This window comes from Phaeodactylum tricornutum, chromosome 8 (genome assembly GCF_000150955.2).
Source record: "Phaeodactylum tricornutum CCAP 1055/1 chromosome 8, whole genome shotgun sequence".
Taxonomy (NCBI): Eukaryota; Bacillariophyta; class Bacillariophyceae; order Surirellales; family Neidiaceae; genus Phaeodactylum; species Phaeodactylum tricornutum.
This window is the reverse complement of record NC_011676.1, coordinates 387,810-411,963: the sequence shown is the minus strand read 5'-3', so window position 1 is coordinate 411,963 and position 24,154 is coordinate 387,810. Positions and strand designations below refer to the sequence as shown.

The 24,154-nt window shown below is 50.7% G+C and overlaps 12 protein-coding genes across 13 annotated transcripts; 5 read left to right on the top strand and 7 right to left on the bottom strand.

Moving 5' to 3' along the window:
• Positions 1–151: 151 nt before the first annotated feature.
• PHATRDRAFT_45833 (predicted protein) lies at positions 152–1,967 on the bottom strand (the record flags this gene model as incomplete). Its single annotated transcript, XM_002180004.1, has 2 exons — positions 1,181–1,967; positions 152–891 (listed from the first exon to the last, which is right to left on the bottom strand). The coding sequence occupies exon 2, from the start codon at positions 761–763 to the stop codon at positions 152–154; it is 612 nt and encodes a 203-aa protein (XP_002180040.1). The 5' UTR covers positions 764–891; positions 1,181–1,967.
• Positions 1,968–2,230: 263 nt separating this feature from the next.
• On the bottom strand, positions 2,231–3,476 carry PHATRDRAFT_45831 (predicted protein). Its single transcript, XM_002180003.1, has 2 exons — positions 2,866–3,476; positions 2,231–2,757 (listed from the first exon to the last, which is right to left on the bottom strand). Exon 1 carries the CDS (start codon positions 3,327–3,329, stop codon positions 3,051–3,053), a length of 279 nt encoding a protein of 92 aa, XP_002180039.1. The 5' UTR covers positions 3,330–3,476; the 3' UTR covers positions 2,231–2,757; positions 2,866–3,050.
• PHATRDRAFT_56610 (predicted protein) lies at positions 3,440–4,264 on the bottom strand (the record flags this gene model as incomplete). Of its 2 annotated transcripts, XM_002180001.1 has the most annotated exons (2): positions 3,530–3,922; positions 4,001–4,264. In XM_002180001.1, the coding sequence occupies 2 exons, from the start codon at positions 4,262–4,264 to the stop codon at positions 3,530–3,532; spliced, it is 657 nt and encodes a 218-aa protein (XP_002180037.1). The 2 variants fall into 2 exon arrangements, with proteins under 2 accessions (XP_002180038.1, XP_002180037.1); XM_002180002.1 differs by having other exon boundaries at positions 3,440–4,264.
• Positions 4,265–4,551: 287 nt separating this feature from the next.
• PHATRDRAFT_45830 (3-hydroxybutyrate dehydrogenase) lies at positions 4,552–5,939 on the top strand (the record flags this gene model as incomplete). The annotated part of the gene is made up of 3 exons (XM_002180192.1): positions 4,552–5,166; positions 5,246–5,581; positions 5,659–5,939. The coding sequence occupies exons 1-3, from the start codon at positions 4,611–4,613 to the stop codon at positions 5,937–5,939; spliced, it is 1,173 nt and encodes a 390-aa protein (XP_002180228.1). The 5' UTR covers positions 4,552–4,610.
• Positions 5,940–6,641: 702 nt separating this feature from the next.
• MS (malate synthase) lies at positions 6,642–8,514 on the top strand. The gene has a single exon (XM_002180191.1). The coding sequence runs from the start codon at positions 6,755–6,757 to the stop codon at positions 8,414–8,416; it is 1,662 nt and encodes a 553-aa protein (XP_002180227.1). The 5' UTR covers positions 6,642–6,754; the 3' UTR covers positions 8,417–8,514.
• Positions 8,515–9,222: 708 nt separating this feature from the next.
• PHATRDRAFT_45828 (predicted protein) lies at positions 9,223–12,081 on the bottom strand. The gene is made up of 2 exons (XM_002180000.1): positions 10,068–12,081; positions 9,223–10,038 (listed from the first exon to the last, which is right to left on the bottom strand). Exons 1-2 carry the CDS (start codon positions 11,994–11,996, stop codon positions 9,550–9,552), a joined length of 2,418 nt encoding a protein of 805 aa, XP_002180036.1. The 5' UTR covers positions 11,997–12,081; the 3' UTR covers positions 9,223–9,549.
• A 267-nt stretch (positions 12,082–12,348) lies between these two features.
• On the top strand, positions 12,349–13,242 carry PHATRDRAFT_45827 (predicted protein). The gene is made up of 2 exons (XM_002180190.1): positions 12,349–12,856; positions 12,947–13,242. Exons 1-2 carry the CDS (start codon positions 12,471–12,473, stop codon positions 13,206–13,208), a joined length of 648 nt encoding a protein of 215 aa, XP_002180226.1. The 5' UTR covers positions 12,349–12,470; the 3' UTR covers positions 13,209–13,242.
• Positions 13,243–14,198: 956 nt separating this feature from the next.
• Positions 14,199–15,247, bottom strand: PHATRDRAFT_45826 (predicted protein). The gene has a single exon (XM_002179999.1). The coding sequence runs from the start codon at positions 15,036–15,038 to the stop codon at positions 14,322–14,324; it is 717 nt and encodes a 238-aa protein (XP_002180035.1). The 5' UTR covers positions 15,039–15,247; the 3' UTR covers positions 14,199–14,321.
• A 1,498-nt stretch (positions 15,248–16,745) lies between these two features.
• PHATRDRAFT_27361 (predicted protein) lies at positions 16,746–19,023 on the top strand. The gene is made up of 2 exons (XM_002180189.1): positions 16,746–17,687; positions 17,850–19,023. Exons 1-2 carry the CDS (start codon positions 16,824–16,826, stop codon positions 18,951–18,953), a joined length of 1,968 nt encoding a protein of 655 aa, XP_002180225.1. The 5' UTR covers positions 16,746–16,823; the 3' UTR covers positions 18,954–19,023.
• Positions 19,024–19,057: 34 nt separating this feature from the next.
• PHATRDRAFT_35627 (predicted protein) lies at positions 19,058–20,208 on the bottom strand (the record flags this gene model as incomplete). The annotated part of the gene is made up of 2 exons (XM_002179998.1): positions 19,058–19,568; positions 19,685–20,208. Coding segments are annotated over 2 exons (1,035 nt in total), but the record flags the coding sequence as incomplete, so codon positions are not given.
• Positions 20,209–20,938: 730 nt separating this feature from the next.
• PHATRDRAFT_45824 (predicted protein) lies at positions 20,939–22,720 on the top strand (the record flags this gene model as incomplete). The annotated part of the gene is made up of 1 exon (XM_002180188.1): positions 20,939–22,720. One exon carries the CDS (start codon positions 20,939–20,941, stop codon positions 22,679–22,681), a length of 1,743 nt encoding a protein of 580 aa, XP_002180224.1. The 3' UTR covers positions 22,682–22,720.
• A 58-nt stretch (positions 22,721–22,778) lies between these two features.
• On the bottom strand, positions 22,779–23,924 carry PHATRDRAFT_35625 (predicted protein; the record flags this gene model as incomplete). Its single annotated transcript, XM_002179997.1, has 2 exons — positions 22,779–23,417; positions 23,523–23,924. The coding sequence occupies 2 exons, from the start codon at positions 23,922–23,924 to the stop codon at positions 22,779–22,781; spliced, it is 1,041 nt and encodes a 346-aa protein (XP_002180033.1).
• Between the last annotated feature and the right edge of the window lie 230 nt (positions 23,925–24,154).

Sequence of the window (24,154 nt, the reverse complement as noted above, 5' to 3'; positions counted from 1 at the left end):
CTATCGAGTGGACAAGATACATTACGATGGATGGCGCCAATATCAGTAGGATACGTGTGCAAGGCTGTATCTAGGAGAACGTACGAACGAACGATGGATATGGGTGTCGTCCAAAGTATATTTACGATTAGCTTGCGTCCTTTTTCGACACTCAGTAGAATTCGATGTAGTCACCCTGTCCTAGCTTGAGCGAAGGCAATTCGGGAAAAGGAATCGACGGTAGGACCACAAATCCGTCCACTACCAGATTCTGGCTGAAGCTAAAGAAACCGGCGACGGCGACGAGCAATCCAAAGGCGGCGATTTCCTTGGGCGATGGTGAATACTTGGCCGTCATTCTGGCAACGTAGGAGGCTCCCAATCCCAAACTAACCCCGGTGGCGATCCAGAGACCTGTCCCGACGGTAGCTGCATCTCCACTCGTCACCATGGGTCCGGACACGAGTCCCAACACGAGGGCCGCGACGGCGGCGGGGACCAGGACCTTGGCGTGATCGAGACTCGGTGCCTGCAGAAAGGACCAGAGGGCTTCGCCGACACAGACAACGGCCAGACCGTAATTCTCCTGCCCCGCGACAAGTGCAACGACATCGAGATCTTGGACGATCGCTCGGCGTTGCGTCAACGGGACGCTCGGGATCGGCGGCGTCGGAGCGGATCGGACGCCAGTTGTGCGCCCGACATTCGACCGTAGCGGAGCTGTAAACGCGGCACTGAACGACCAGGAAATGGCGAGGACAACTGCAATAGCGGTACTTTTCATCGTGTAGTTGCTGGTACTACTGGGGCAAGGCTTGTCACGGCTTTATCGCCACCGACAGACGGAATGGAGCGATGCGTGGAGGCGGGGGCTACCAAGTAATTTGGTGGGGCAAACCCTGGTAACAGTACCTACAATACCCGAGAACGAGAAGAGGAACCATCGATATAGAAACCCGAGGATCCAATTGTCGGGAGGGGTGAGAGAAATCAACGTCAGCATTGACGTCACAAAACGAGATTCACAATCAATGAGTCCCGGTACATTCGGAAACCCTGTCTGTACGAGCAACTGCCGGTAGGGTGCTGCTGACACGCCAGACTGCTCGACAATCGGCCTTGGCGGGCAGGCGCGGAGCTCGGCACGAGTAAATCGACCGAATTCTGATTCTCCACCCGATCCGAACAATAACTCACTCACCAGCAGAGACAACGTATGGTACCGAACTCACAGTCCTAGTCCATACACCCGAATCCCTGGCGGAGCCGTCAGTCGTTTTTTTGGATATCGGGAGAGACGAGTGTGACACCCAGTTCATTCCGACTCGCGTATACGTACGCGGCATCGGTCATATACGGCAAGCGAACAAATGAAAGTGCCGCTTGGCTGGGTTCTGGTGAGCGTCGTTTGCACCATTCTCAAATCCAGTGTCACGCACGCCGCGGCTCCCCGATTAGTCCGGTCTCGACCGATGCCGAATGTGGCCGCTCGGCCATCTTCCGTAACGGATCCTCCCGATCTCGATTTGGCCGTAAAGCCGCAACCCGACCCTCGCGACGAAACGGCGGCGGCCCCCGGGTTCGTAACGGAACCGGTAGGTCGTGCCCGTGATACGCTCGACACGGACGCTGCGGCCCGTGATCTTGGAGAGTCGTTCCAAGGATTCGAACCGAAAGCTAGGGGCGCCGCCTCTGCCTCTGGGACGCTCTCAACATATTTCTGGTCCGTGGGGAGTTGTTCCTTGGCAACGCTGGCGGTGATACTTATCGTGTAGCGGGCTTGGCTAGAAGGATTATCATGCTGATTTGTGATTGCGACTCCGACTGCATCTGTGAACATTCCCCATCTACGGGCAGGATCGATCAGCGAGAGGACTCAGGCATGAATGATGTGCGGATACTTTACTGTTACAGTTAGGCAATAGACGCAACGTTCGAACATCCTCCTTTAACCCTAGACCTATAGTTTTGCACGTTTGGCATCCCCTATACTTCCTAGCTTCGTAGTGAAGAGATGCGACAAAAACGAAACCCTATTTGACAGTGACAGCGGGTTCACAGTCAAAACAAGAGCCCTGCCCAACTCAAGTAAGGGTTGGACTGTTCCAGGAAGGGTTGGACTGTTCCAGGCAGACTTGGTCAGGCACTTCCATCCGCTTTACAACAGTTATTAGGGGGGACCCAATTCTGCGTTTGTTCGCTCGAGCCGAAACTGCCTACTTGCTCACTCACAGAGTCAAGGTCAGAAAAGCTAGCTCTAGCACTGGTTTTTATTCATCGATCACCGGACCCAAACGGTGACCTTTTCTTACCGATTGTCGAGTCTTCATCTTCCTTCCAACACATTCTTTGCTGTGCACGTTTCAACGAAACGTCACACTGCTTTACGGCCGCGACAGCTGCTACCGTTCATTCATGAGTACGGATTCCGACGACGACGGCAGTGCCCGCAGTGGAGACGTCTCGCGCACCGGATCGACAACGTCCCCACAAACGCTCCTTCGTCCCATCGCGGGGGGAACCAAACGCCCGCTGATGACGCACACCAAAGATGGTCAGATGCTGAGTGAAAAGAAACTCCGGCGGCTGGAAAAGAATCGACTCTCGGCCCGGGAATGCCGCCGGCGCAAGCGGGAAGCGACCGAGAATCTGGAGCGACAGATTAACCTCATGGAAGCGGAGAATTTGCGACTACGGCTGCAAATGCAAATCGGGGAAGAAGCGGAAGAAAGCATGCAGCGAGAACAACAAAAGTTTTCGGAAGATATTGATGAGTTGCTCAAGTCGGGAGCTTCCGAAGCGGAAATATATGTGGCCTTGGAATCTTTTAAAGAGAAGCACGCGGATTACGGTAGAGACCGACGTACGGCTATTGAATTTCATTTGCGCAACATCGAACGACTCTTAAAGCCCACGACCACAACGTCTGTTGTGATGCAAGCAATCCAGGGAGGATCTAGTGCTTCCTCGGAGGAAAGCAAGCTTATGGAAATCTCGTCGGCCCGAGTAACTCCCCACGAAACAAGCGTCGGAGAGGATTACAGTCCCGCCGCACCTTCGCTACCGCCAGATCAGAAGCTTAATCCCAAGACGCTATTCCGGCATTTAGTATCGCATCTAGAGGTGACACCTGCACAAGCAGCAGCTTTAAAGGACAGTCGGTTCGTTGCACAAGAACTAGATGGCTGTCTCGACAATGCTGAGGCTGTTTTGAAAGAGCTGCGTGAGCGATTGGCACAAACGGGGGAGGATTTGGAAACGGAGTTCAACAATGTGCGTAACATTTTGTCACCAACCCAAGCCGCCAAGTTTCTCGTCTGGGTAGCCAATAACAGTGCCTGTATGCACATGCTGAACGAACTCTGGGAGCGTGTATATCCAGCGGACGCCACATGCCACACAGTGGCGAACGGAGAAGTGGAATCCGAAAGTCCCTAGGGGGGAAAGTATGAAGTTTTTTCTATTTCTGTCGACTGGCTAGCTATGTGCTTTTAAATATCCGTACCATTCAGTGCCTTCGATTTCTCTAGAGTAAATAGGATGTCTTCTTTTACGTGTCCAGTTCCAACGTCATGACAACGTGACATGACAGAGACCGGAGTTCTCCGACGGAATCCACCCGTTCGTGTGTGCGGGCTTTAATGTTGACTCGTCCCGGAGTCGTCTGAAGCAAATTTACAATATTCTTTTTCATGGCGGGCTTGAATGACGCGACCTTTGGTCTTTCTAATATCAGCGTCACATCAATGTTGCCAACCTTGTATCCATAATCCGCCATGACGGTATGCGCGTGTTCCATAAATTTACTACTGTCACAACCTTTCCATCGCGGGTCCGTATCCTGAAAGACCTGCCCAATATCTGGCAGCGTCAAGGCTCCAAAGATGGCGTCCACTATTGAGTGGTAAATTACGTCGCCGTCAGAGTGCGCTACCACGCCGAGCTCGGTCTCGTACACGCCGCCCTTCTCCACGTAACGGCCTTCGGCATCGGTCCACTTTTGCGGAAGGTGATCAATCACGACTCCCCCAATCACGACGGGTTGTCCAGCTTCGGCCAAGGGTGCCATACGGTGAATGTCGAATCCGTGACCAATGCGCAGCGGAATCTTCTCGATTGCGTAGCTCGGTCGGAGCAAGTCATCCGTCCCGGTACCAGTGGATACTGCCGCCGTGATCGTTCGCAGGTATCGACCGCCAGGCGTCACTCCGCCGACGACAAATGCCGCGTATGGAACTACAGCTGCGGATAATATGCTGTACAGTAGGAAAGAGGACGACTTCATGGCGTATAACACGGAGAGCAGATGTATTGGACAACGAACGACCTTCGGGAGTCGTACAGTTACAGTGAGTGCATCCATCGCCGTCCGAGCTTGAGTCTTCAATCAACATCAACGGGAGTGATGGGTCGGGGATAGCTTCCAAGTATTTGTCGTATGGACTTAATTAGCCAATCCGAATGTAGAAGTCTGTCTCATTTTCTTCGAAACAACTGGCTCATTTTTTGACAGTAATGCCGCAATGAAGTCTGGAATATCTTCCCGCGACACAAGAAATCACAAATCGTCTCCTTGTCGATAACAGTCCAGTGTACCAAGCACTAGTGTGTGTGCGTGTGTGCATACAACAATGGTAGCACCACCAGGACCTGCTGTTCAGAAACTTAATTCAGTTTTGCACAGAGATCCCTTTTCGAGTATCACATATGCCGTCTTTTGGTCGTTGGTCCTGCTAGTAGGGGCGCCGCTGGCCATCGTTGTTCTGCAGCTACAACTCATAGTGCGGCTCCTCTTGTGGGTGACGGGGCAGACCGGAAAATCTCATTACAGTCCCCGCACACAAAGTAAGCTAGAAATGGCTGTTGTGGTGACGGGATGTGATACGGGCTTCGGCACAGAAATTGCCTTTTGGGCGGCACAAGCAGGATTTCACGTATTTGCGGGATGTTTGCTAAAGGAGTCCTTTGGACAGTTTGAGAACTGCCCAGCTATAAAACCCATACAAATGAATGTATGCAATGATAATGATGTTCAAGAGGTAGTTAAGCAGGTTGTGACGTGGCTTGATGGCGGTGGCGAGAAGAAAAAGCAACGAGTTCTGCACGCTTTGATCAACAACGCGGGGATAGGGGACGGTGGTCTGATTGACTGGTTGGATATATCCGTTTTCCAGCGAAATATGGATGGTACGCAAGCAAAACATATGGCGTTTGCCAATTATTCCAAAGAAACTGCCTCACGAGCTTGTTCTACGCCTCTCCACAGTCAACTGCTTTGGCATGATTCGGACTTGCAAAGCTTTCTTGTCCATATTCAAGCAGCAAGCAATTGATGGAAGTCATCGAGGCGGCCGCATTATGAATCTCACCAGTATGGCTGGGCTCTGCCCACCAATGGCGGCCATGGCTGCGTATGCCGCGTCCAAACATGCGGCCAACGTGTTTACCCGTGGATTGCGCAACGAGATGGCAGGCTTTGGAGTACAAGTTTGCTCCTTAAATCCTTCCTTCCATAAAACGCCGTTGGTGACCGGAATGCAAAACAACATCACATCTGTATATAATGGGCTGTCACCAACTTTGAGAAACCAGTATGGCAGCGGTACGTATCCAGCTTCCTGTTCCGGGCGACACTTTTCACACTCGTTTACATAGATTTTTCTTTAACTCCTTTTGCAGACTACTTTGACACGCTGAAGATCTCTTTGGTGGATATCCCACACAGCTGGAGCTGGAATACAAATGTGGTTGCAGAACAGGCGGTTAGCTTATTGGAAATCAATCAATTGCCGGCTGAGGTCCCTATTGGCTTGGACGGCCGCTTCGCCCTCCTTATTTTGCGCATGATTCCTGGGTGGTGTATTGACTTGGTCAATTACATGTTTCTGCCTACCCCGCAGTCTATGAGAGACCCAACAAAAAAAAAACTACAAAGTCATCACGGAGAGAAAATGGACTAATGCTGTCGTTGCTGCACTGAAAATTTTGTGAAACAGTTCCTTGCTTCAGCGTGACCTAACCTAAGCTAATACAGCGTTCTATAAAGCAAGTAGCGTATAGACTGTGAGCTTTGGAACGGCAGAATCTTTGTTGCTGACTGTCAAAACACAATGACGCAAAAAGTTGCTCATCCTCGACGGAAATGCGCAATTGTAATATAGCAACAGGAGTGCCCACAAAAATCCCCGTCCGGCCGCTCTTCTAGATCTGCAACAACAAACAAAATTGTTTTCCCTGAGCCGAGCCTGTCACTTTTCTAACATGACGCTCACGACACTCTTCCAGGTTTGCATGCTTACAACTGACTTATAAGTCTACAACTGACTTATAAGTCAGTCTCTTTTTGAAACGCGGCATCTTTCAAGTTATCTGTCTCGGATTGCGTTTCAGAGTTCATCTAACATAAATCAGTCGACATAATGTTGTCATCCGCTAAATCACGGATGTGGAAAAGGTGCGGAATGAAAATGTCATCCAAAGTTTCGTGCAACACAGTAATCGAACAGTGGGACAGGTCGTTGATATGACATCAGACGGGATTGATGTCACAGCATAGATCGACGCGATGGCGAGTCAATTGGTGCAAACAGGCGAACTCGAATTAGTTTGACTGTGAGCAATCGACGCATCATCCAATTCTTTGACACTCTCTGGTCTTACCACCTAATCCTTAGGCGCCTCAGCCGACTTTACCCATACCGAGATACTGCCCTCCTTTTCAAGACGTCTCTTGCGTCAGACTTTTAACAGCGCTCATCGTTTTTTTACCAATACAATGATTGAATTTCGTTCGGAACAAGTACACGTTCGCGTGCACGCGCCTGCCAACAAGGCCGCCGAAGAAATGTTGACGCCGGATGCGCTACGTTTGCTCGGACTGCTTTGCGAACGCTTCGATGTCCGTCGGCAGGCTCTACTTGCAGCCCGCAAAACCCACGCCACTAGCTTTGATGCTGGTGATGTTCCTCACTTTCTGTCGGCAGAAGACCATCCCGCCCAGCGAGATCCCCACTGGCGCTGTGCTCCCGTCCCTGACGACGTCCAGGATCGTCGCGTGGAAATAACGGGACCAGTGGATCGGAAGATGGTCATCAACGGGTTGAATAGTGGAGCATGTGTGTACATGGCGGACTTTGAAGACTCCACAAGCCCTACATGGTTTAACGTGATTGACGGACAGTTGAATTTGCGCGACGCAGTCCGCGGTACCATCGCGTTCACCAACGCTGCCGGAAAGGTGTACACAGTGCAGCATGCGAGTCGTCCAGCCACGCTCTTTGTCCGTCCTCGTGGCTGGCATTTGGATGAGGCACACGTCACGGTCAACGGCAAGGTCGCGTCGGGGTCCCTCTTCGATTTTGCCATGTACTTTTTCCACAATGTACACCATTTGAAGGAGAAGGGTACCGGGCCCTATTTCTATTTGCCCAAATTGGAGTCTCACAAGGAGGCTGCTCTATGGAATGATGTCTTTGTCGCAGCGCAACAGTTTATGGGAGTGCCTATCGGTACCATTCGGGCAACGGTTTTGTTGGAGACGATTACAGCTGCTTTTGAAATGGAAGAGATTCTGTACGAACTGCGTGATCATTCTCTGGGTTTGAATTGCGGTCGTTGGGATTATTTATTTTCGTTCATTAAAAAATTTAAGCATCATACGGACAAGTTGACTCCGGATCGAAATCACCTGACCATGACTACGCCCCTGATGGAGGCGTACGTCAAGCGACTCATCTACATTTGTCACAAGCGGGGAACTTTTGCAATGGGCGGTATGAGTGCATCAATTCCCATCAAGAATGATCCAGCAGCCAACGATGCTGCCATGCAAAAGGTTGCCGACGATAAGTTGCGCGAAGTGACAGCTGGACACGATGGCTCCTGGGTTGCTCATCCCGCCTTGGTCAAGGTGGCTAAGGATGTGTTTGATGAACACATGCTGACTCCGAATCAAATTACATCCAAGCCGGGCTATGTTGGATCCTCCATAAACGAGCAAGATCTGCTGCGCTTGCCACCGATCCCGCACGGAAAAGCCATCACAAGTGAGGGTCTAGCTCGAGGCGTTGGTATCGTATTGGCGTATACCGAAGCCTGGTTGCGCGGCATCGGGTGCATTCCCTTGCACAATGCCATGGAAGATGCCGCTACGGCAGAAATTAGCCGAGCCCAAATTTGGCAATGGCGCAGCCAGAAAGCGTCGACACAAGATGATAATAGGCCAATCACGGCGTCTCGTGTGGCCGCATTGGTACAGCAGGAGGTAGACCGTCAATGCAATGGTGTTGCTGGAAAGTCCAAGGGCAAATGGCGACTTGCCGGTAATTTGGTGGAAAACATGCTCAACAAGGATGAATTGGACGACTTTTTGACATCTGTTTGCTATCCACACATTGTCACAACAGCATACGATGATGGTCGAATCGCCAAGCTGTAGGAACCAGAACGGAGAGTCGTTGTTTTCGATGGAACGGTAAATTGCTGGCAAGAAACTTGTGGACTTATTGACTATGAGGTATTGTTTTACAACATTAAACTATTAGAGCGGTCGATATTGGGTCTCTAGCATAAGCAAATCTTCTCTTGGAGTGATTGGCACAAGCCGTCATTTCTCGATAAGGATACAGCGACAATTACTCATTCTTGACCTGTGAACTCGTCTCAAACTACATAGGTAGTACGTGCGATTTTCTATCTAACAGTAACGCGGCCCAGGTCCTGATCTTTTCGGCCCTAAGGAGCGACAAACAGACGGATCAAGGCATTCACAGTTTCAGGGCTGTGATTGACATGATGCTCCGTTGCTTCTCTCGCAATAGTTTTCTCAATTACCGACTGTCCTCCGGTTAGAGTCCTGTTTCTGCACCTTTTCAAATATGACTCGTCAAATCACCTATGAAACAAGCAGTAAGTTCTCACAGTCAGTACTCAGAAAATTTGAAATGTGCAAATATAGGCTCGGGTATCTAGAGCAATGGAGAGAGCTTGCTGTCAGACCGGAGGCAGCTGATTGCGTTGATACTGACAAAGAACTGCTTAGAGACGAAAGCGATGATTTGGAGGAACTTAATAGGAGATGCGCTGTTGCACGAAACGAAATGAACAATAATTTACCACGATATATCGACCCATGGGGAAGAAACCTAATTTGTCGACCAAGTACTATCAAAGAAGCGGGCTTGGGTCTCTTTTACGAGCCGAAGCATAGCAATACGAATATTCCAAAAAAAGAAGTTTTGTGCTATTACTCTGGGCACATACATACCTTTCGATCCTCAAAGATATTACGGGACAAAAGCTATTTGATGAGCCTCAATGGAGATGTTCTTGTCGATCCTGCAACCTTAATGCACATAAAGGCACGTTATATCAACGATCCGCTGAATGACGATTTATTATTAACTGTGAATATGTTCCCGAGGCATTCCGCGCTGCTATTGTTACAACTCGAGAAATATTTCCTGGGGAAGAACTTTTCGTTGCGTATGGCGATGCCTACTGGTCGCAGCAAACTATTGTCGGAACACAAAAGCGCAAAGACTAACAGTGACAAGCACGCTATTCGTAAGCTCAAAGCCGTCTTCTTCTCTTCTTGGCAACATGCCCGGTCTGCTTTTCCACTTGCTTCTTCCCAAGCCCACCCTTCACTCGAGTCTTCCCACGAGCGTCGCGACTGCTTTTGGACATGAGAAAGTTCTTTTTGCGCTTCTTTTCTTCGTTGGTTGCACCTCCCTCTCGCTGCTTCGATTCGAACTTTGTTCGGCCAGCGAGAATTTTTTGCAATTTCTCAGCCTTGCTCTGTCGTTTTCGCTTTGCTGCCGCCATTAGATCTCTTGGGTTGACCGCACCGGCCACATGAATCTCTTCGTCGGAATCGGAATCGTCGGAAATTTCTTCGAACTCTCGTCCCTGAGCGATAGCCCGTTTGCGACGAGCAGCCTCCCGTGGATCGCGTTTGGCACGATTTTCTCTTTCCACAAGCTTCCGCATTTTGTCAAACTCTGCAGCAGAGAAAATGCGGGTTGATGAAGCTTGTTGCTTCAGCTTGTTACGCTCTTCCTTGGACAATTTAGAAACATCGACAACACCATCATCGTTGAGGTCGTCCTCCTCGGCTCAGAATCATGCTGGCTTTCGCCATCCATGTTGAGCAATGTTGGAGGTTCTTCGTCTTCCGAATTTTCTCCGACCTCCTCCCACTCTCCAGACACACTATCCTCGTCCGATATATAGTCCTCATCGCCTTGATCTCGTTTCTTGCGAAGATACGCTGCCTTTTTCGATTCGTACTCGAGCAACAGGTCGGCTCCTTCCACACCCGCCGAAACTTCTTTCTCACCATAACGAAGAGGCTTGGCACCGTTTTTGTGCAAAGCAGAACCCAGAAGACCACGATCTTTGCCTTGCAATAGACCAGGATGGACCTCACGAATAAAGTTGGTCCATGCCTTTCCAGCAATCGAAACGCTGCGATCACGATGATTCGAGTACGCCGCTAAGTCTCTAGCAAAGGCTTCGACGTCCATAGAAGTTCCGCCCGTCAAAATTTCGTTTCCCTCCTCCACCGACAAGGCTGAAGGAACGCGGGCACAAATTGCTCGAGCAGCGTTGATTCCGACGGCCATTTGTTCTTCCGAGCAGCGTTCCGTGATGAAGTTATGTGCAATGGTTTTCAGGATACCGTAGACCTCATCTGGAGGTACCTGTTCGTGACAAGCTTGGACACAGTAGGCTAATACGGCCGTTACATCTCGTTGACTACCTCCCATGTATTTTTGCAAGAAAGGATACAAGGGAAGGAGCATCAGCTCATGATTGCCGACTATTCGAGTGACAAAATTCATCATCAAAAGTTTGACTTCATACTTGCAGGAACTGGCAGAGCGGAGCCGTTTGAAAGTAGCTTCAACAAGTCCCTGTGGATCGCGCAGCATTTCAATGGCGGGATAGAGCTTTTTGGAAGCTTCCACGCCCTTGTCCTTTTTGGGATCTGCTTCCATCCAATCACTATTTTCTTTCTTAACCTGCACCTTCTTGCGATTTTTAACCTGTCTGGCCACGTGGCGCGCATTGGCCTTGGTCTTTTTCGAGTGGGAGTGATAATCGATATGATTCTTAGATTCCCAATCCTCTTCTTCTTGTCGTCTGTCGTCTAGAGCCATTTTCTCTTCAATGCCCAGAAAGAATCGCATGGCCCGGCACATGACGGTAGAATTGGCAGACTGTGTGGCTGATGCCAGGATGGCCACGGCCCGGTCATCTGTCCATACGCGTCGTCGGTAGAGTTCGCAGGTCAGGTCGGTCGCGCGTTTGGCTGCCACGTCCGTCGCGGCCTCGGCACCGCCATTCCCCGCGTCGGAACCGTGAAAGGCCACGATTCGGTGCAGAAAGGACTGGACAGCGCGATTGACCTTGTCGTCTCGTTTGCCCTTTTTGTTGAGATTGCGAATATCATTGACCATGTGCTTATAGAGCAATTCGCGCAAGGCCTTGTCGGGAAGAACGGCCATGAGACGGAAAAAGAGTTCGAGGAGACGCAAAGGTTCCACGACGCCCTTGTTGCGCATAAGAATCAAGGCGGATACGCAGGTCTTGCGGACTTCCCGGTGCAATTGAAGTGCCGCCGCCGGCATGGTACTGACGTTTTGGACGGATTGTTGCTGCACGATGGTTCGTTCCTCAACCGTAACGGTGTTGGAGGAAGTCTGGGTGTTTCCTTCTCCACCGCCAACCAACAGGTTCATGAGCATGTTTGCGATCCGATCCGACTCATGGCCTTTGTACGAGCTACTGGATACGGCGGCGGCGAACTGTATGAGTTCCACGAGCCGAGGAGATGGTTCGTGATTGGGCTGCAACGCGAGAATGCCGACCTCGGATTCCAAACGTCGCGTTTGGGCGTCGTAGTCCTCCCGGTATCCTTCCGGATCGCGCTTGCACAAGTTCTGCAGCTGCGGAAGCTTGAGCGTCACATCGACGCGTGTGCCAGCGCCAGTTGCCAATCCGGATCCTCCCATGGTAGTACTGTCGTCTGTGGAATATAATACACACGGAAGGTAACCGAGGGGACTGTGACGCGGGAAGACCAGTGTTCGTTCGTTGGAACGAACCTTGGGAAGTGAGGGGCGCGTTTTTGTGTTTGGCTGGTTCCAAAGCATGATCGAGCGGTTGGCGGTCGGGCCTGAAAATAGATATGGTACATTATCTCAAGAGACACAGATGTTCGCTGTCTTATAATAATAATAATATAAAGCATTGGACATCATCTTTCTAATGGAACGACATGACTGGCATGGAAGCGGGAGACTGTACGGAGAAGAACCAACAACTCTCCAGCAATGTATATTTCCTACTCTTAACAGTAAAGAGCTCCTCCAAAAACCACCACCATCGGAACGTGAGGTGTGGACCATGGACTTCCGAATGGACTCCGTCAACGGTTCGACACCATTTACAGCAACCTACAGAAAGCATACGCGCATCAAACGGTAATGGTGGAGACGAATGCAACCTTACATCGGTCCGCACAGAAAGCGTTGTCGGCATCACTAGAGCTGGAAGACTCCCGGCCAGCCAATCAACAACGTCGTATCGCAAACGAGACGGTCGATGCGGAAGGTCAGGCGCAACCGTACCAATCAGTTGACCACCGGCGTAAGGGACGTACGCCTGATCCACAATGGTGGGTAGTATCCCGGTACATTCTCCTTTCGTTAAGTGCTATTGGACTTTCCTTGGCTTGTCCCGGGGACACCATCCTTTGGAAAATATCAGCAACGGGGAATAGCAGCGCGAGAACCTTCCATGCTGGTCCCGTGATCCATTTATTAGTTGTGTACGGCTTGCTTTTGGTTTGCTTTTTCCTTGTACAAGGGAGGTAAGTGGAACTGCTTCTGCGCGCCGCACAAGTGTAGGAAAATTCGGGTACCTCACGCTCCTGGTGTTCTTTCACCGTGCTGCACCACAGCGACCCGGGCTATTTGACACCCGAGAATGTAAAGAATGTATCATTGGAAGATGGTTTGTCACTACTTGAAGAACAAGTCGAGGACGAGACGCTCGCCCTGTCTGCCCCATCGGAACACGATCACTTTCCCCTAAACGTGGAGCTCCACTCGAATTTGGAAACCGGCATTCAACGGAGGACTTTGTCCATCACGGATGAGATCCAAGATCCATCCGCAGCCGATTGCTCTTTGGAACCGGATTCCGTTTCGTGGATGTCGTAGAAAATATTGCGAAATTTGTCAACTAGCACCTCCTTTGCGGTCGCACCACTGCCGGACGTGTCAAAAATGTGTGGCCACCTTTGATCACCATTGTGGATTTATCGGTACCTGTATTGGCGAACGGAACCATTGCCGCTTCTGGTGGTTTCTTTTCTCTCAAGCATGCGGTTTCTACTACTGCTGCTTGTTGACTGGATCGTCCAATCTGGGACTTTCCACTTTATTTGACGGCGCCGATGCGCAGAGCGACACGACCTTGGTTTTAGCCATGGTAGTCGTCGCCATCAAAACCTACATCTACCTTCTTTCTGGTTTGGCGTACATTATGCTACTGATCCACTCAGTTCTAGCGCTGTGCAATACAACAACCTTCGAACATACCATTGGAAGTAAATTGGACTACCTGCAAGGAACAGAAACTATGGACATGGTCTTTTCGCGTGGGTGTATTGCCAACCTCGCGCTGTTTTGTTGCCAGCGCGATTCTTTGTGTCGACCCTTTTGGAACGAAAGCGAGCTCAGGCAGATGACTTGGGCGCCGATTCTGTGGCAGCCCCCTGGAAAGATTGTACGAGATTCCGAGGATTGGTGGAACCACCCTTGGCAAAATAAGTACTGGAGTTGCTGCTGACTGCAAGTGTGCGCAGAATAATGCATTCCGGTAAGTTAATGGTTGGAAGTGTAACGTTTTGTGTTGCAAAATGTATCTCCGCCCCCCGCCTTTGTTTCCGTGCGGGAATCGGTCAATTTTTTGCCAAAGTAATTATTTTGGGAATGTCAATATAGTTGGAGAACAAAGCCTTTTCTACCCATGGCCCTGTTTTCCTGGATGACCTCCTACACTACTGTTGCGATTTTGTCGTGACGATCATTGTGGATTGATGTGCAAGTGGATTGTGCCTCTCTCTCTCACGCACCTGTTCCCATTTCCTTTGAACGCATAGAGCAGGACAGGAAAAAAGCTCTTAGAATACAGAAACCATGTGTAGTAATACTTGTATGTCAAAATTATAAATTCAGAAATTAGATATACGATCAAACACAGTCGAACAATATAGGAAAACAAGTGGCTCTGGGGGAATGGCATAGACGAGTCCAACAGAAAAAAGATATTCAGGCATCGTGCAGGCTTCCAATTTTCTCCCGAATCGTTTCCTGCACACGATTCCAGTACTGCAGCTTCCCCGTCAGGCGCAAGGCCTCGTCGAAATCTTCCTGGGCGAAGGCTTCCGCCAGACCGTCGCAGACTTGCTGGCTGCGTACTTCGTTCTCGTCCCACAATTTTTTCAACGACGCATCGTCGTTGGCTTCGTCAATTTGTTCCCGCAAATCCATAACGTGCATAAGAAAGCACGCGCCCACGAGTTTACCGGAGGCGGTGTCCTCCATACCGCGACCGTTCAGTTCCAGTAAATGGGATGCCCGGGACAGCGACTGCCGCAAAACATCGTACGCCAGGGTTACTCTCGAAGCCAAGTCGTGGCTTTCGTCTTGGGAGGATTGTGACTTTAATGTGTGCTTGTCCGGGTGTAGTGATGTCATGAGACGTTTGTAAGATTGTTTGAGCTGCTGCTCGTCCACCACGAACTGCGGTGTCAATCCCATGGTCGCAAAGTGATTGACCGGTTGTTGAGGTGTTGAATGTCGCAAGTCGGTACAACTATCACTGTAACCATCCTCATCCCGTGGATCTTCCTGCTGTGCTGCGGAACTCATCCATCGATCTGGCTGTAGCGTCGTAGTCCCCACCGCTGTCGCAGTCTGGGTTTGATTCTGACGACGGGTGAATCGAGTAGCGGTCGTTCTCGTGGTGCGAAGAACAGTCCACATACTATTGTGTGATTGTCGAGTGGAGTGGCAAGTCAGGAGATGTGTGTGTGTGTGTGTGTTAGGCGACGATTTCGATTTTGATCTGGCAACGAATGTCTAACCGGAGACCCTGTTGCGATTTTCGAGGGTGTGGTCTTTCGTTGTTCGCTCGTTGCTTGTTATTGCTGACTGACAGTAACAACTAATAGTAACTGTAATTTCCCAAAACTAGTAGCCGAATGTGGGAGCGGAGACAATTTTTCGCCAGTCTCTGGTCGACACCTCGTTGCCGCGGCGTATCATTCTACAGTCGATATAATGTAACATAAAATCAAAGACTACGGAAGCGCTCCAGTGTGAACGGTGACAAGAAATCATGGCGATGACGTACGTCCATTCGAACGCCGAAGAATACGAGTGCGGCACGACACGTTTAGGATTTTCTCCGAATGTCCCTCTCTCCTTTCTCGACCGGTCGTGGTGCAGCCGTGTGCAAGGGGTGGCAGTCCGCCCAATCCTCCCCGCGACGGTGCCTGTCCTTCCTTGACGCGGAACTTCGTGTTCATTACGTTGGACCAATACCTCACATACAAAATCAAGTTGCTTACACTTGGGGGTACTCAAAGAATGTATATATAGTGCAAAAGTTGAGGAGCTCTCACAACCAACAAGGAAAAAACCATGATAAGACTATGACAATACATACATATATCTGGGTTCTATGCAATCATAACAAAGATCAGAGTCAAAATATTTGTTCCTTGTACATAAAAAAAGAGGTTGTCAAAGGCAGACGTCCTGCCCTTTCATCCTCTGCTGACACACAAGCTTTCAGACGTACTCATCCACAAAAGAATTTGCTGCCTTGTTCACCAGTTCTATAGATCTGCAAGATTTTGAACAAGACAAACTGTTTCCTTTGGTCCAGGTCCATACCCGTCATAGTTCCAACATGATGCCAATGGACATCTTGATTGTCTTCTATCTGCTGCCAGCCTTAGCCTGCACACCATTCATTCAATATTTACATGAGCAATATCACTAATGCAAGGGCATTGGTACGCTCTTCTTTTGCAATGGCTAGATAATGGGCAATTCAATGCACTATTCAGTTCAATAAATATGGTATAATAGGTAAAGAGCTTGCAAGTAGGCTACTTTGGTAGCAATTGTTGTCTTGCAAAACTTCGCGCATCCCAACTACTCCCATCTGCAGTCCTGACAAAAATTTCTCCGTCTCCCCCTTGCATTCAAGGTATAAGAAAACATTTGATGTACTTCCATGGTCAACTTGACCTATCATATAGTAAGAATGCTTGTTAAAAGTCTCCAATTCCCAAACCGGGCTTTCCAATTGCAGTATTCTTTTGCAAGCTTTGTACATTTATGTTTACAGTTAGGTTCCGTGAAGGATACCTTCACAATCCCAAGAATCGCAGTGACACTCACTCGTGACTCGGAAATGCCCAGTCACGCAGTGTCTATCTTGCGCGCATGAGGATTTCGACCCTGCGCGCGCGGCCGCGTCCAAGCAAGGCGGAGAGACGGAAAAACGCGAAGCTGTGCAACCCTAGACTCAGGGGCGGAAATCAATATAAACTCACCACCATGACGAAACTCACAGTGAATGTTCCCCTCTCACTCTCTCCCCCGCACGACACGACAGGAGACAACCCCGACAACAACGCTTCGTTTGGCTCCTCGGTACACAAACACCTTCCATATATACACACACTCGCAAACGTTCCAACAAACCACTACTCTCTGGTACGGCACATACATACACACGCTGCTCCAAAAAAGAGTATGCCATTGCGTCGGGGTGCGAACGGGGGTTGGCAGCGCATCTCCCGTGCCCAAGTACGCCGCGAAGAAGCCATCGCGGAAGCCGTACGTCGGACGCTCGAGTTGGACTCCACCCCCGAGTACGCCAACGATAACGCAGCGCGCAAAGGAACCAACGCCATGAACGCACAGAATCCAGAGGGTGTATACAGCGATTGGGCGTCGGAAGGGATGCGGCGTGTCCGGGCCGATCAAGTCGCGCGGCGTATGCGGCACTTGACTACAATGGCAGCCCTCGGTGGGTTCCTCTTTGGTTATGACACCGGTGTCATCTCCGGGGCCATGCTCATGATTCGGCGAGAATTCGTCTTGACGCCCTGGCAGCAGGAAGTTGTAGTTAGTAGTACCGTACTGAGTGCCTTTTTTAGTTCCATCGCGGGTGGATCGCTGAACCGCGTTTGGGGCCGTCGGCCCTGTATTCTCCTAGCAGCGGCCGTCTTTACCGTAGGGAGCCTTGTGCTCGGGGGCGCGTGGAGTTACCGTACACTCGTTTTGGGACGAATCATTGTGGGAGTCGGGATTGGTCTGGCCTCCCTGACTACGCCAATGTACATTGCCGAAATGGCCGCACCCACCTTTCGGGGACAACTCGTCACCATCAACGCCCTTCTGGTGACGATTGGACAGTTCGTAGCCGGTATGGTGGACGGAGTCTTTCATGGACTCTTGCCCGAGACGGGATGGCGTTACATGCTCGGCTTGGCGACCCTCCCGAGTATGATCATGTTTCTGGGATTCTTGGCTTTGCCCGAAAGTCCTCGTTGGCTCGCCATGAACCATCGGCAAGAAGACGCCACCAAGGTGCTTCAACAGTACCGCGAGACGGTACAAGAAGCCCGGGAAGAACTCAACGATATTGTTCAATCCGTGCAGCCATCGCCCGCAGACACGGAAACGCTGGAAACAGCAGACGCTACCGAACTGGAATACGGTACCACCACAATGACTTCCATCGTCCCCACCGTTGACCGTACAGTTCCCATGGAGCATTTGCCAGCGTCATCGCCGGTCGACGTCACCTTGATAACGATGAATGACCAACGCTTTTTGCGACACTTCTTCGACATGCTTTCCGACGGCCCAACCCGAAGGGCGTTGATTCTGGGTTGCGGTCTCATGGTGGTGCAGCAATGTTCCGGTATCAACACGGTCATGTATTACGCCGCGAGCATATACGTTATGTCCGGATTCGCGGAATCTACGGCGGTCTGGTTGTCAGGTTTCACGGCCCTGGCTCAAGTGCTCGGTATCGCCGTCAGCATTGTGTTAGTTGATCGGATGGGACGTCGTCAGCTTGTACTAGGTAGTTTGGGTGCCGTTGCGGTCAGTCTCCTGGGATTAGGGTTAACCTTCTACTTGGCCCGGGTAACCTCGGAGCCTGTGAGCAAGGCCTTTGGTCAGTGTGCATCCCAACCCGCCTCTGTATGGAACGGTATCACCGCATACTGCTACGATTGCACCAACATTGATGGATGTGGTTTTTGCGATGGCCACTGCGTCCGTGGCAACGAGCTGGCACCGTTGGATCTCAACATGTGTCCTAACACCAGTGCCGAATCCTGGGAGTTCCATACTTGTCACAACGCCTTTGGCTGGTTGTCCGTCTTTTTTATGGTCGCCTACCTCTTCGCCTTTGGCGTTGGCATGGGTGGCTTGCCCTGGACGATAAATTCGGAAATTTATCCCCTTCGACATCGGTCGCTGGCCGTCAGCTGCTCCACGGCAACCAACTGGATCGGTAACCTGATCGTGGCGGCAACCTTTTTATCGTTGAGTAGTCCCGCAACGTTGACCACCTACGGTGCTTTTTGGCTGTACGCCAGTGTGGCCATCGTCGGACTTCTGTGGTTATACTTTGCTCTACCAGAAACCAAAGGATTGTCCTTAGAAGATATTGAAAAGTTATTTCGACGACCAGGCGACGGATACGACGTCGTGAATATGGACGATGATGAGCCCGACGATAGATTGCTAGACAATGGACTTGCGCACAGTACATCTTCGGACGATGATGATAATGACGACGGCGGTGGTTGCGATCAAGAGGTACTGAACACTCAGAAACTAGAAAACCAAGAATTGTCGGCGTGAGCAGCTCGCTGACCCCAGCGATACGGTTCAGCAATATATGTACTACTTGTATAGGAAACTCCAATAGATCAACATTACTATCTTGTAGCCGTCCATACCTGTACGGTCTTGTCCTTAAGCTCTTCGTCCAGAAGTGCATCTACCGCTACCTTGGCAGCATCTCTTCGGTTAATGCGCCGCCGGGCCTTGTCCGCATCGCCCGGAGCCTCCATATCGTTCGCCCGGGACGGCTCCGTGGAAACATCCAAACCTTCCTCTACAAAATTGTCTTCGAATCGGCTCAATTGTAATATGGTGTGGCTCAAACTGGGAAAGTCACTTTGCAGCATTTGTTCCCCCTGGCGCTTTATACCTCGAAAAGAACCGAACGGCGTTTCAAAATCGTCGTAGGCGTCCGGAGCCGTGGATACCAACACAACGTTTACGGGATCGTTCGTCGGTACCCGTCCGGTGGCTCGCTGCTTGTCTTGTCTGGCGGTTTTGAGGGCCCCCAGCATATTCTCCAATCCTTCCACTTCGACCCGTCCTTTGGTGGGGGATGCCACCGCACGGAAAAGAAAAGCCACGTTCAATCCGGAAATTGCTCGCGGACGATTGCCGTTGAAATCCGTGGCGCTGTGTATGGAGTCAAAAAAGTCGATTAGAAGAAAGCCGGTACGCACTATGGGTGAGAGGCTGTACTTTGTTTTGTGGAAGCAGCAAACGCGAGAGAAACATCCTTGCAGACGTACCACCAAATGACGGCATCACAACCTTCCGCCACAGTCCGACACTGTACCGGATCTAGTAATTCCACTTCGACGAGACGTAGATTTTGCAGATTGTAATCTTTCATGGAAATGTCCCATTCAAACGTTGCCGTCCGGTCTTCGGAGGACCAGGCTGGCCCAATCCGCCCCACCCCATCTTCGGCTCCGACTTCGTAAGACAATCGTCCATAACCACGACTGGTGGAACTGTTTTCTCCCACGACATGCACGGCAGCAACCACTTCGGTTTGTGGATGGTTCCGTAACAAATAGCGGCACACCATACTGCCGAGACGTCCGTTGGCGCCCGTCACCAAAACCCGTTTGCCTTTGAGGGATGGATTGGTATCGGTGGGGTCGGGCTGTGACTGCGGTGGCGGAGGCCTTTCGTAATTGCGCGGACGCTGGTCGCCCAAGTTAGCTTCCATTTGACGTATTTGTTCACGAAGTTTGGCGGCTTGTTGTTGCAGACGAGTGGCTTCGTCTTCGTTGTCCCGTTCCGCCATGCGCCAGACCGACACAGGCCGGGACGGCGCCAGGGAACGACCCCAGTACGTTGGAACCAACGCTGTAACAGTAGCACATGCCGTCACTACAACGAGAAGAACGAGGGTAGAAAGGTGTAACATTATTCTTCCCGTGACGAATCGCTATTAATTCCAGGGGTCGTTGCGAATGACAAAAGTCCGGAGTGTATCGACACAGTATTTCACTGACTGTCACTGTGAGAAAATGCATTTTCTAATGGTCTCGGCTCGGCTTTTCACAGGATTTCTTCGGATTACGTCAACACGATTCAGTCATTCCCGTTCGAACACGTCATTACTACAAGGTACTCTAAATTCACGATGCTTGACAGTGACTCGAACCAGTCGTGATTCAAAGATTCCTTGGATTCTGGACGAACCAACTTTCCGAAATCGAACAAGATCGAAAAATCCGTCTCGGACGTTTTATAATTACTACTGTACGATTCATTGTGCTGGATTGGATCTGGTGACGGGACACGAAAAACGCGAAGATCTCGCCCGAGAATAACAGTAAATTTCCCGTGTGATGCCCGGCGAGGCGACGGCAAGGTTCGTTCTCGGTCGAGTCGTTCTACCTACCGACACGCACATACCCTCGTCGGAATACCCTATTCGGTAGCTAACACACTCTCTTAGTCTCCACTTACCCAAAAACCAATCCCAGTTTTCCTCGTCAGCCCTCGTCGTGTGAGATAATTGCAGTAGAATGGCTACGACTCCTCCGGAGATGATCCCGCTGGTAGCGTCTCAACTCGCTCCGGCTTCGTACCAGACCACTGGTAAGCCGGTAACGGAGCTCCCCCGCACACCCGATATGCGTCGTAAGCTGTCGCAACTTAAGGACGACGATGATGACGACGATTCCCAAGAACATAAAACGACCGTCTGGCAAACCTTCATTCACTTGACTAAGGGTTACATAGGCTGTGGCGTCCTCAGTTTGCCTTGGGCCGTGAGTCAGTTGGGCGTACCGCTGGGATGCACCATGATTGTCCTCATGAGCTGCTGGAGTTCGTACAATTGCTGGACGGTAGTCAAACTCAAACGATTCATTGAGCGGAAAAACGTCAGCGTTGGCAACTACGTGCCCCAGACTAGTGCGATTGATGACGCCGCCAGTGACACCCCGAGTAACGTCTCAAACAATACCAACATTACCTACCCCGACGTTGGCGAATGGGCTTACGGAAAACAGTTCAACAGCTACGTCACGGCCTGTGTCTGTATTCAACAACTCGCCATCTGCACCGTCTTTTTAAGTTTCATTGGTGAAAATATCCTGGCCGTGCTCGAGCGTATGGAGGTCCACATGCTTTCCACCCACGCCGGTGTCCTCACTTTGGCCCTGCCGGTGGTTCTCTCGCTCTCCTATCTGCCCAATCTCAAGTCACTATCTCCCGTTATGGCTGCGGGGAGCATTACACTTATGGTTGGCTTTGGTGTGCTGGGCTACGTCATTGTCAAGTTTTGGGACGAGCGACCCGAAACTACCCCTACAATTAACGTGTCCCAAGCGCCCCTGGCGGTTTGTGCCATTCTCTACTCTTACGAAGGCATTTGCCTCATTCTACCCGTCGAGTCGGCCATGAAGGATCCTCAACATTTCAAACCCGTCTTTGTGGCTTCCATGGCAACTGTGGCACTCATTCTTGCCCTTGTTTCGTCGCTCTCCGTCATGGCCTTTGGCGAAGTCACCAACGGAAGTATTACGGCTTTTCTAGTCAAGGAGTTTTCCGACAATGAGAATATCTCGTTATGGCTTATGATTTCCAATACGGCCGTGAGTTTGTCCGTGCTGCTAACGTATCCGTTGCAGCTCTTTCCCGCGCTGGAACTGATTTCACCCTGGGTGCAAAGCAAGTTTCCACCCAAGACGGACGCGGCTGATGAGGACGACCTCGACGCCTTTGAGCCCCTACCGCCGCTTCCGGAACACGAAGTAGCCTCGATTGGGTCACACGAATACGACAACTTTGAATTTGATGTCGACGAGGCAGAACCGGCCAAGAATGGTGACAACAAGGACGAAGACGATACGAGTCGAGCCGGTATGAGTTCCGTCACGAGTATGTTTCCCGAAATGACAATGCCCGGGGATTCACCAATGCTGCGTACAGCTCTGGTGATATCCACCTACCTAGTCGCCGTTGTCGTTCCCAACGTACAAGCCCTTATTTCTTTAGCTGGAGCTTTGGCGGGATCGTCCACGGCATTATTAATACCGCCAATTTTGGAACTGGCCTTTATCAAACATCTCGAAACGGACGCTTCACAAGAGGAAGTGGCCAGGGTAGACGAAAGACGATGGCGGTTACTGACGTCAATGCGGGACAAATGGCTTTTTGAAAAGGTCAAGAGCTATATCTTGTTGGCGCTTGGGTTCGTCTTTTGTGTGTTTGGAACGTACGCGTCCCTGGCCGATATTGTACGCATCTATTTGGGCAAATAAAATCAACTTTAAAGCAACAAAGAAACTGTTTACATTGCGAGACAATTACTGGAGAGAAGAATTTGACGCGGAGAATGAGACATTCCGTCCTCCCTACTTAGATTCCCATCATGTTGGGGACCACCACCAAAAAGATTGTTTGCCATATTGCTTGTAGAGCGCGTGGTGTGACACCACGGAACAATCCCGGATATCCTTGCGCGTCCACAATATCATCCCACTGTTCCTTCATTGTCAGTTGGGGACGCCCAGCCGCAATATCACGTTGCGTAATGACCCGAATCGTTTCGATCGGAGTGTTCCAGCACGATCCGACCCCGCCGATAGCCCCCGATAATAGCTCTCCCAGCAACCCGTACTGCGAAAGGCCCAACACAGACCGGCATATTTCGGTAAAGCCGGCTCGGGACGCCCAATTGGTCGCTTGACGAAGCGCCATGGGTCGAAAGCCCGAATACATGCCCATGAGACCCTTCTCGTCCACCACCCGGTGAATCACGTTCATGGCGTTGTCATTTTCGAATCCTTTGCGACCGCGATTATAATTGAGGGATGTAAAAATCATACCGGCAGGCGTCATGACAAACGCTTGGGCGACACCACCGACGAGACCACCCGCCAAAGCTGCCATGGTAGGTCCTCCACCAAATGCTTTGACCTGTGCCTTGGTCAGGACGCTCCCCAGCATGAACACGGCACCTACCAAAGCACCTTCGATGGTTCGAGATTGGGAACCCTACAAATGCAGCTGGAGCGGTCAGGCAAGGCAGATTTTTTTTCTGTCGACGAGCTGAAAACTCAAGAGTAGATTCTAAAAGTCGCTCAAATTTTCGGCACGTACCGTCCACAGCGCGGGAACCCCGCCTTCTTTCACAATGTTGTTCAGAGCCTCGAGAGGGCTTTCCGGGAAGATCGTAACCCGTGTTTTAACCGTTTCAAAGGCTGTTCCGCCAGACAGATCCGAAGCAATACGCAATAAAGCTCCACGGAGCAACGTATTGCCAATGGATCGGCAAGGATATACTTGTGTAATGCAGTCAGCTCCGTCAAGGAAACCGAGACCTGCTTGGATAGATGGTGATGGACGGTGGTTACTGCCATGTGTCAATGTTCGACGGGAGATAGCTTTGTGGGAACGTCCAGCAAAAATGGGCGCCCAGGTGGTCCCACCAAAGGACGAAGCGATTGCCTGCGCTACCAGACACGAGAGTAGAGCGAAAGGTAATATAGCTGATCCCTTCATGCTTCTCGAAATATAGATACTGATGGGTTGCGATGGTACGTACAAAGAGACATGGGACATGGACGTACCAACGAGACTGCCGACTAGAGAATGACAGTGAGCGAGTTCCAGATCGGTTCGATAACTGACGTGAATGACACGGACGGTGCCAAAGGGGCTATTTCTAATTGTCTGCTACACTTCCATGTTTAGCTTACTGTTAACAGTTAAGTGTAAATTAACCCACGTCA

Coding starts and splice junctions, on each gene's coding strand:
- PHATRDRAFT_45831 (XM_002180003.1), bottom strand. CDS start 3,329: ATGTGCATACAGGCACTGTTATTGGCTACCCAGACGAGAAACTTGGCG.
- MS (XM_002180191.1), top strand. CDS start 6,755: ATGATTGAATTTCGTTCGGAACAAGTACACGTTCGCGTGCACGCGCCT.
- PHATRDRAFT_45828 (XM_002180000.1), bottom strand. CDS start 11,996: ATGGGAGGATCCGGATTGGCAACTGGCGCTGGCACACGCGTCGATGTG. Junction 10,039..10,067: donor GGACGACCTCAACGATGATG/GTGTTGTCGATG, acceptor AAATTGTCCAAG/GAAGAGCGTAACAAGCTGAA.
- PHATRDRAFT_45827 (XM_002180190.1), top strand. CDS start 12,471: ATGGTGGAGACGAATGCAACCTTACATCGGTCCGCACAGAAAGCGTTG. Junction 12,857..12,946: donor TTTTTCCTTGTACAAGGGAG/GTAAGTGGAACT, acceptor GCTGCACCACAG/CGACCCGGGCTATTTGACAC.
- PHATRDRAFT_45826 (XM_002179999.1), bottom strand. CDS start 15,038: ATGTGGACTGTTCTTCGCACCACGAGAACGACCGCTACTCGATTCACC.
- PHATRDRAFT_27361 (XM_002180189.1), top strand. CDS start 16,824: ATGCCATTGCGTCGGGGTGCGAACGGGGGTTGGCAGCGCATCTCCCGT. Junction 17,688..17,849: donor TTCAACAGTACCGCGAGACG/GTACAAGAAGCC, acceptor GTTCCCATGGAG/CATTTGCCAGCGTCATCGCC.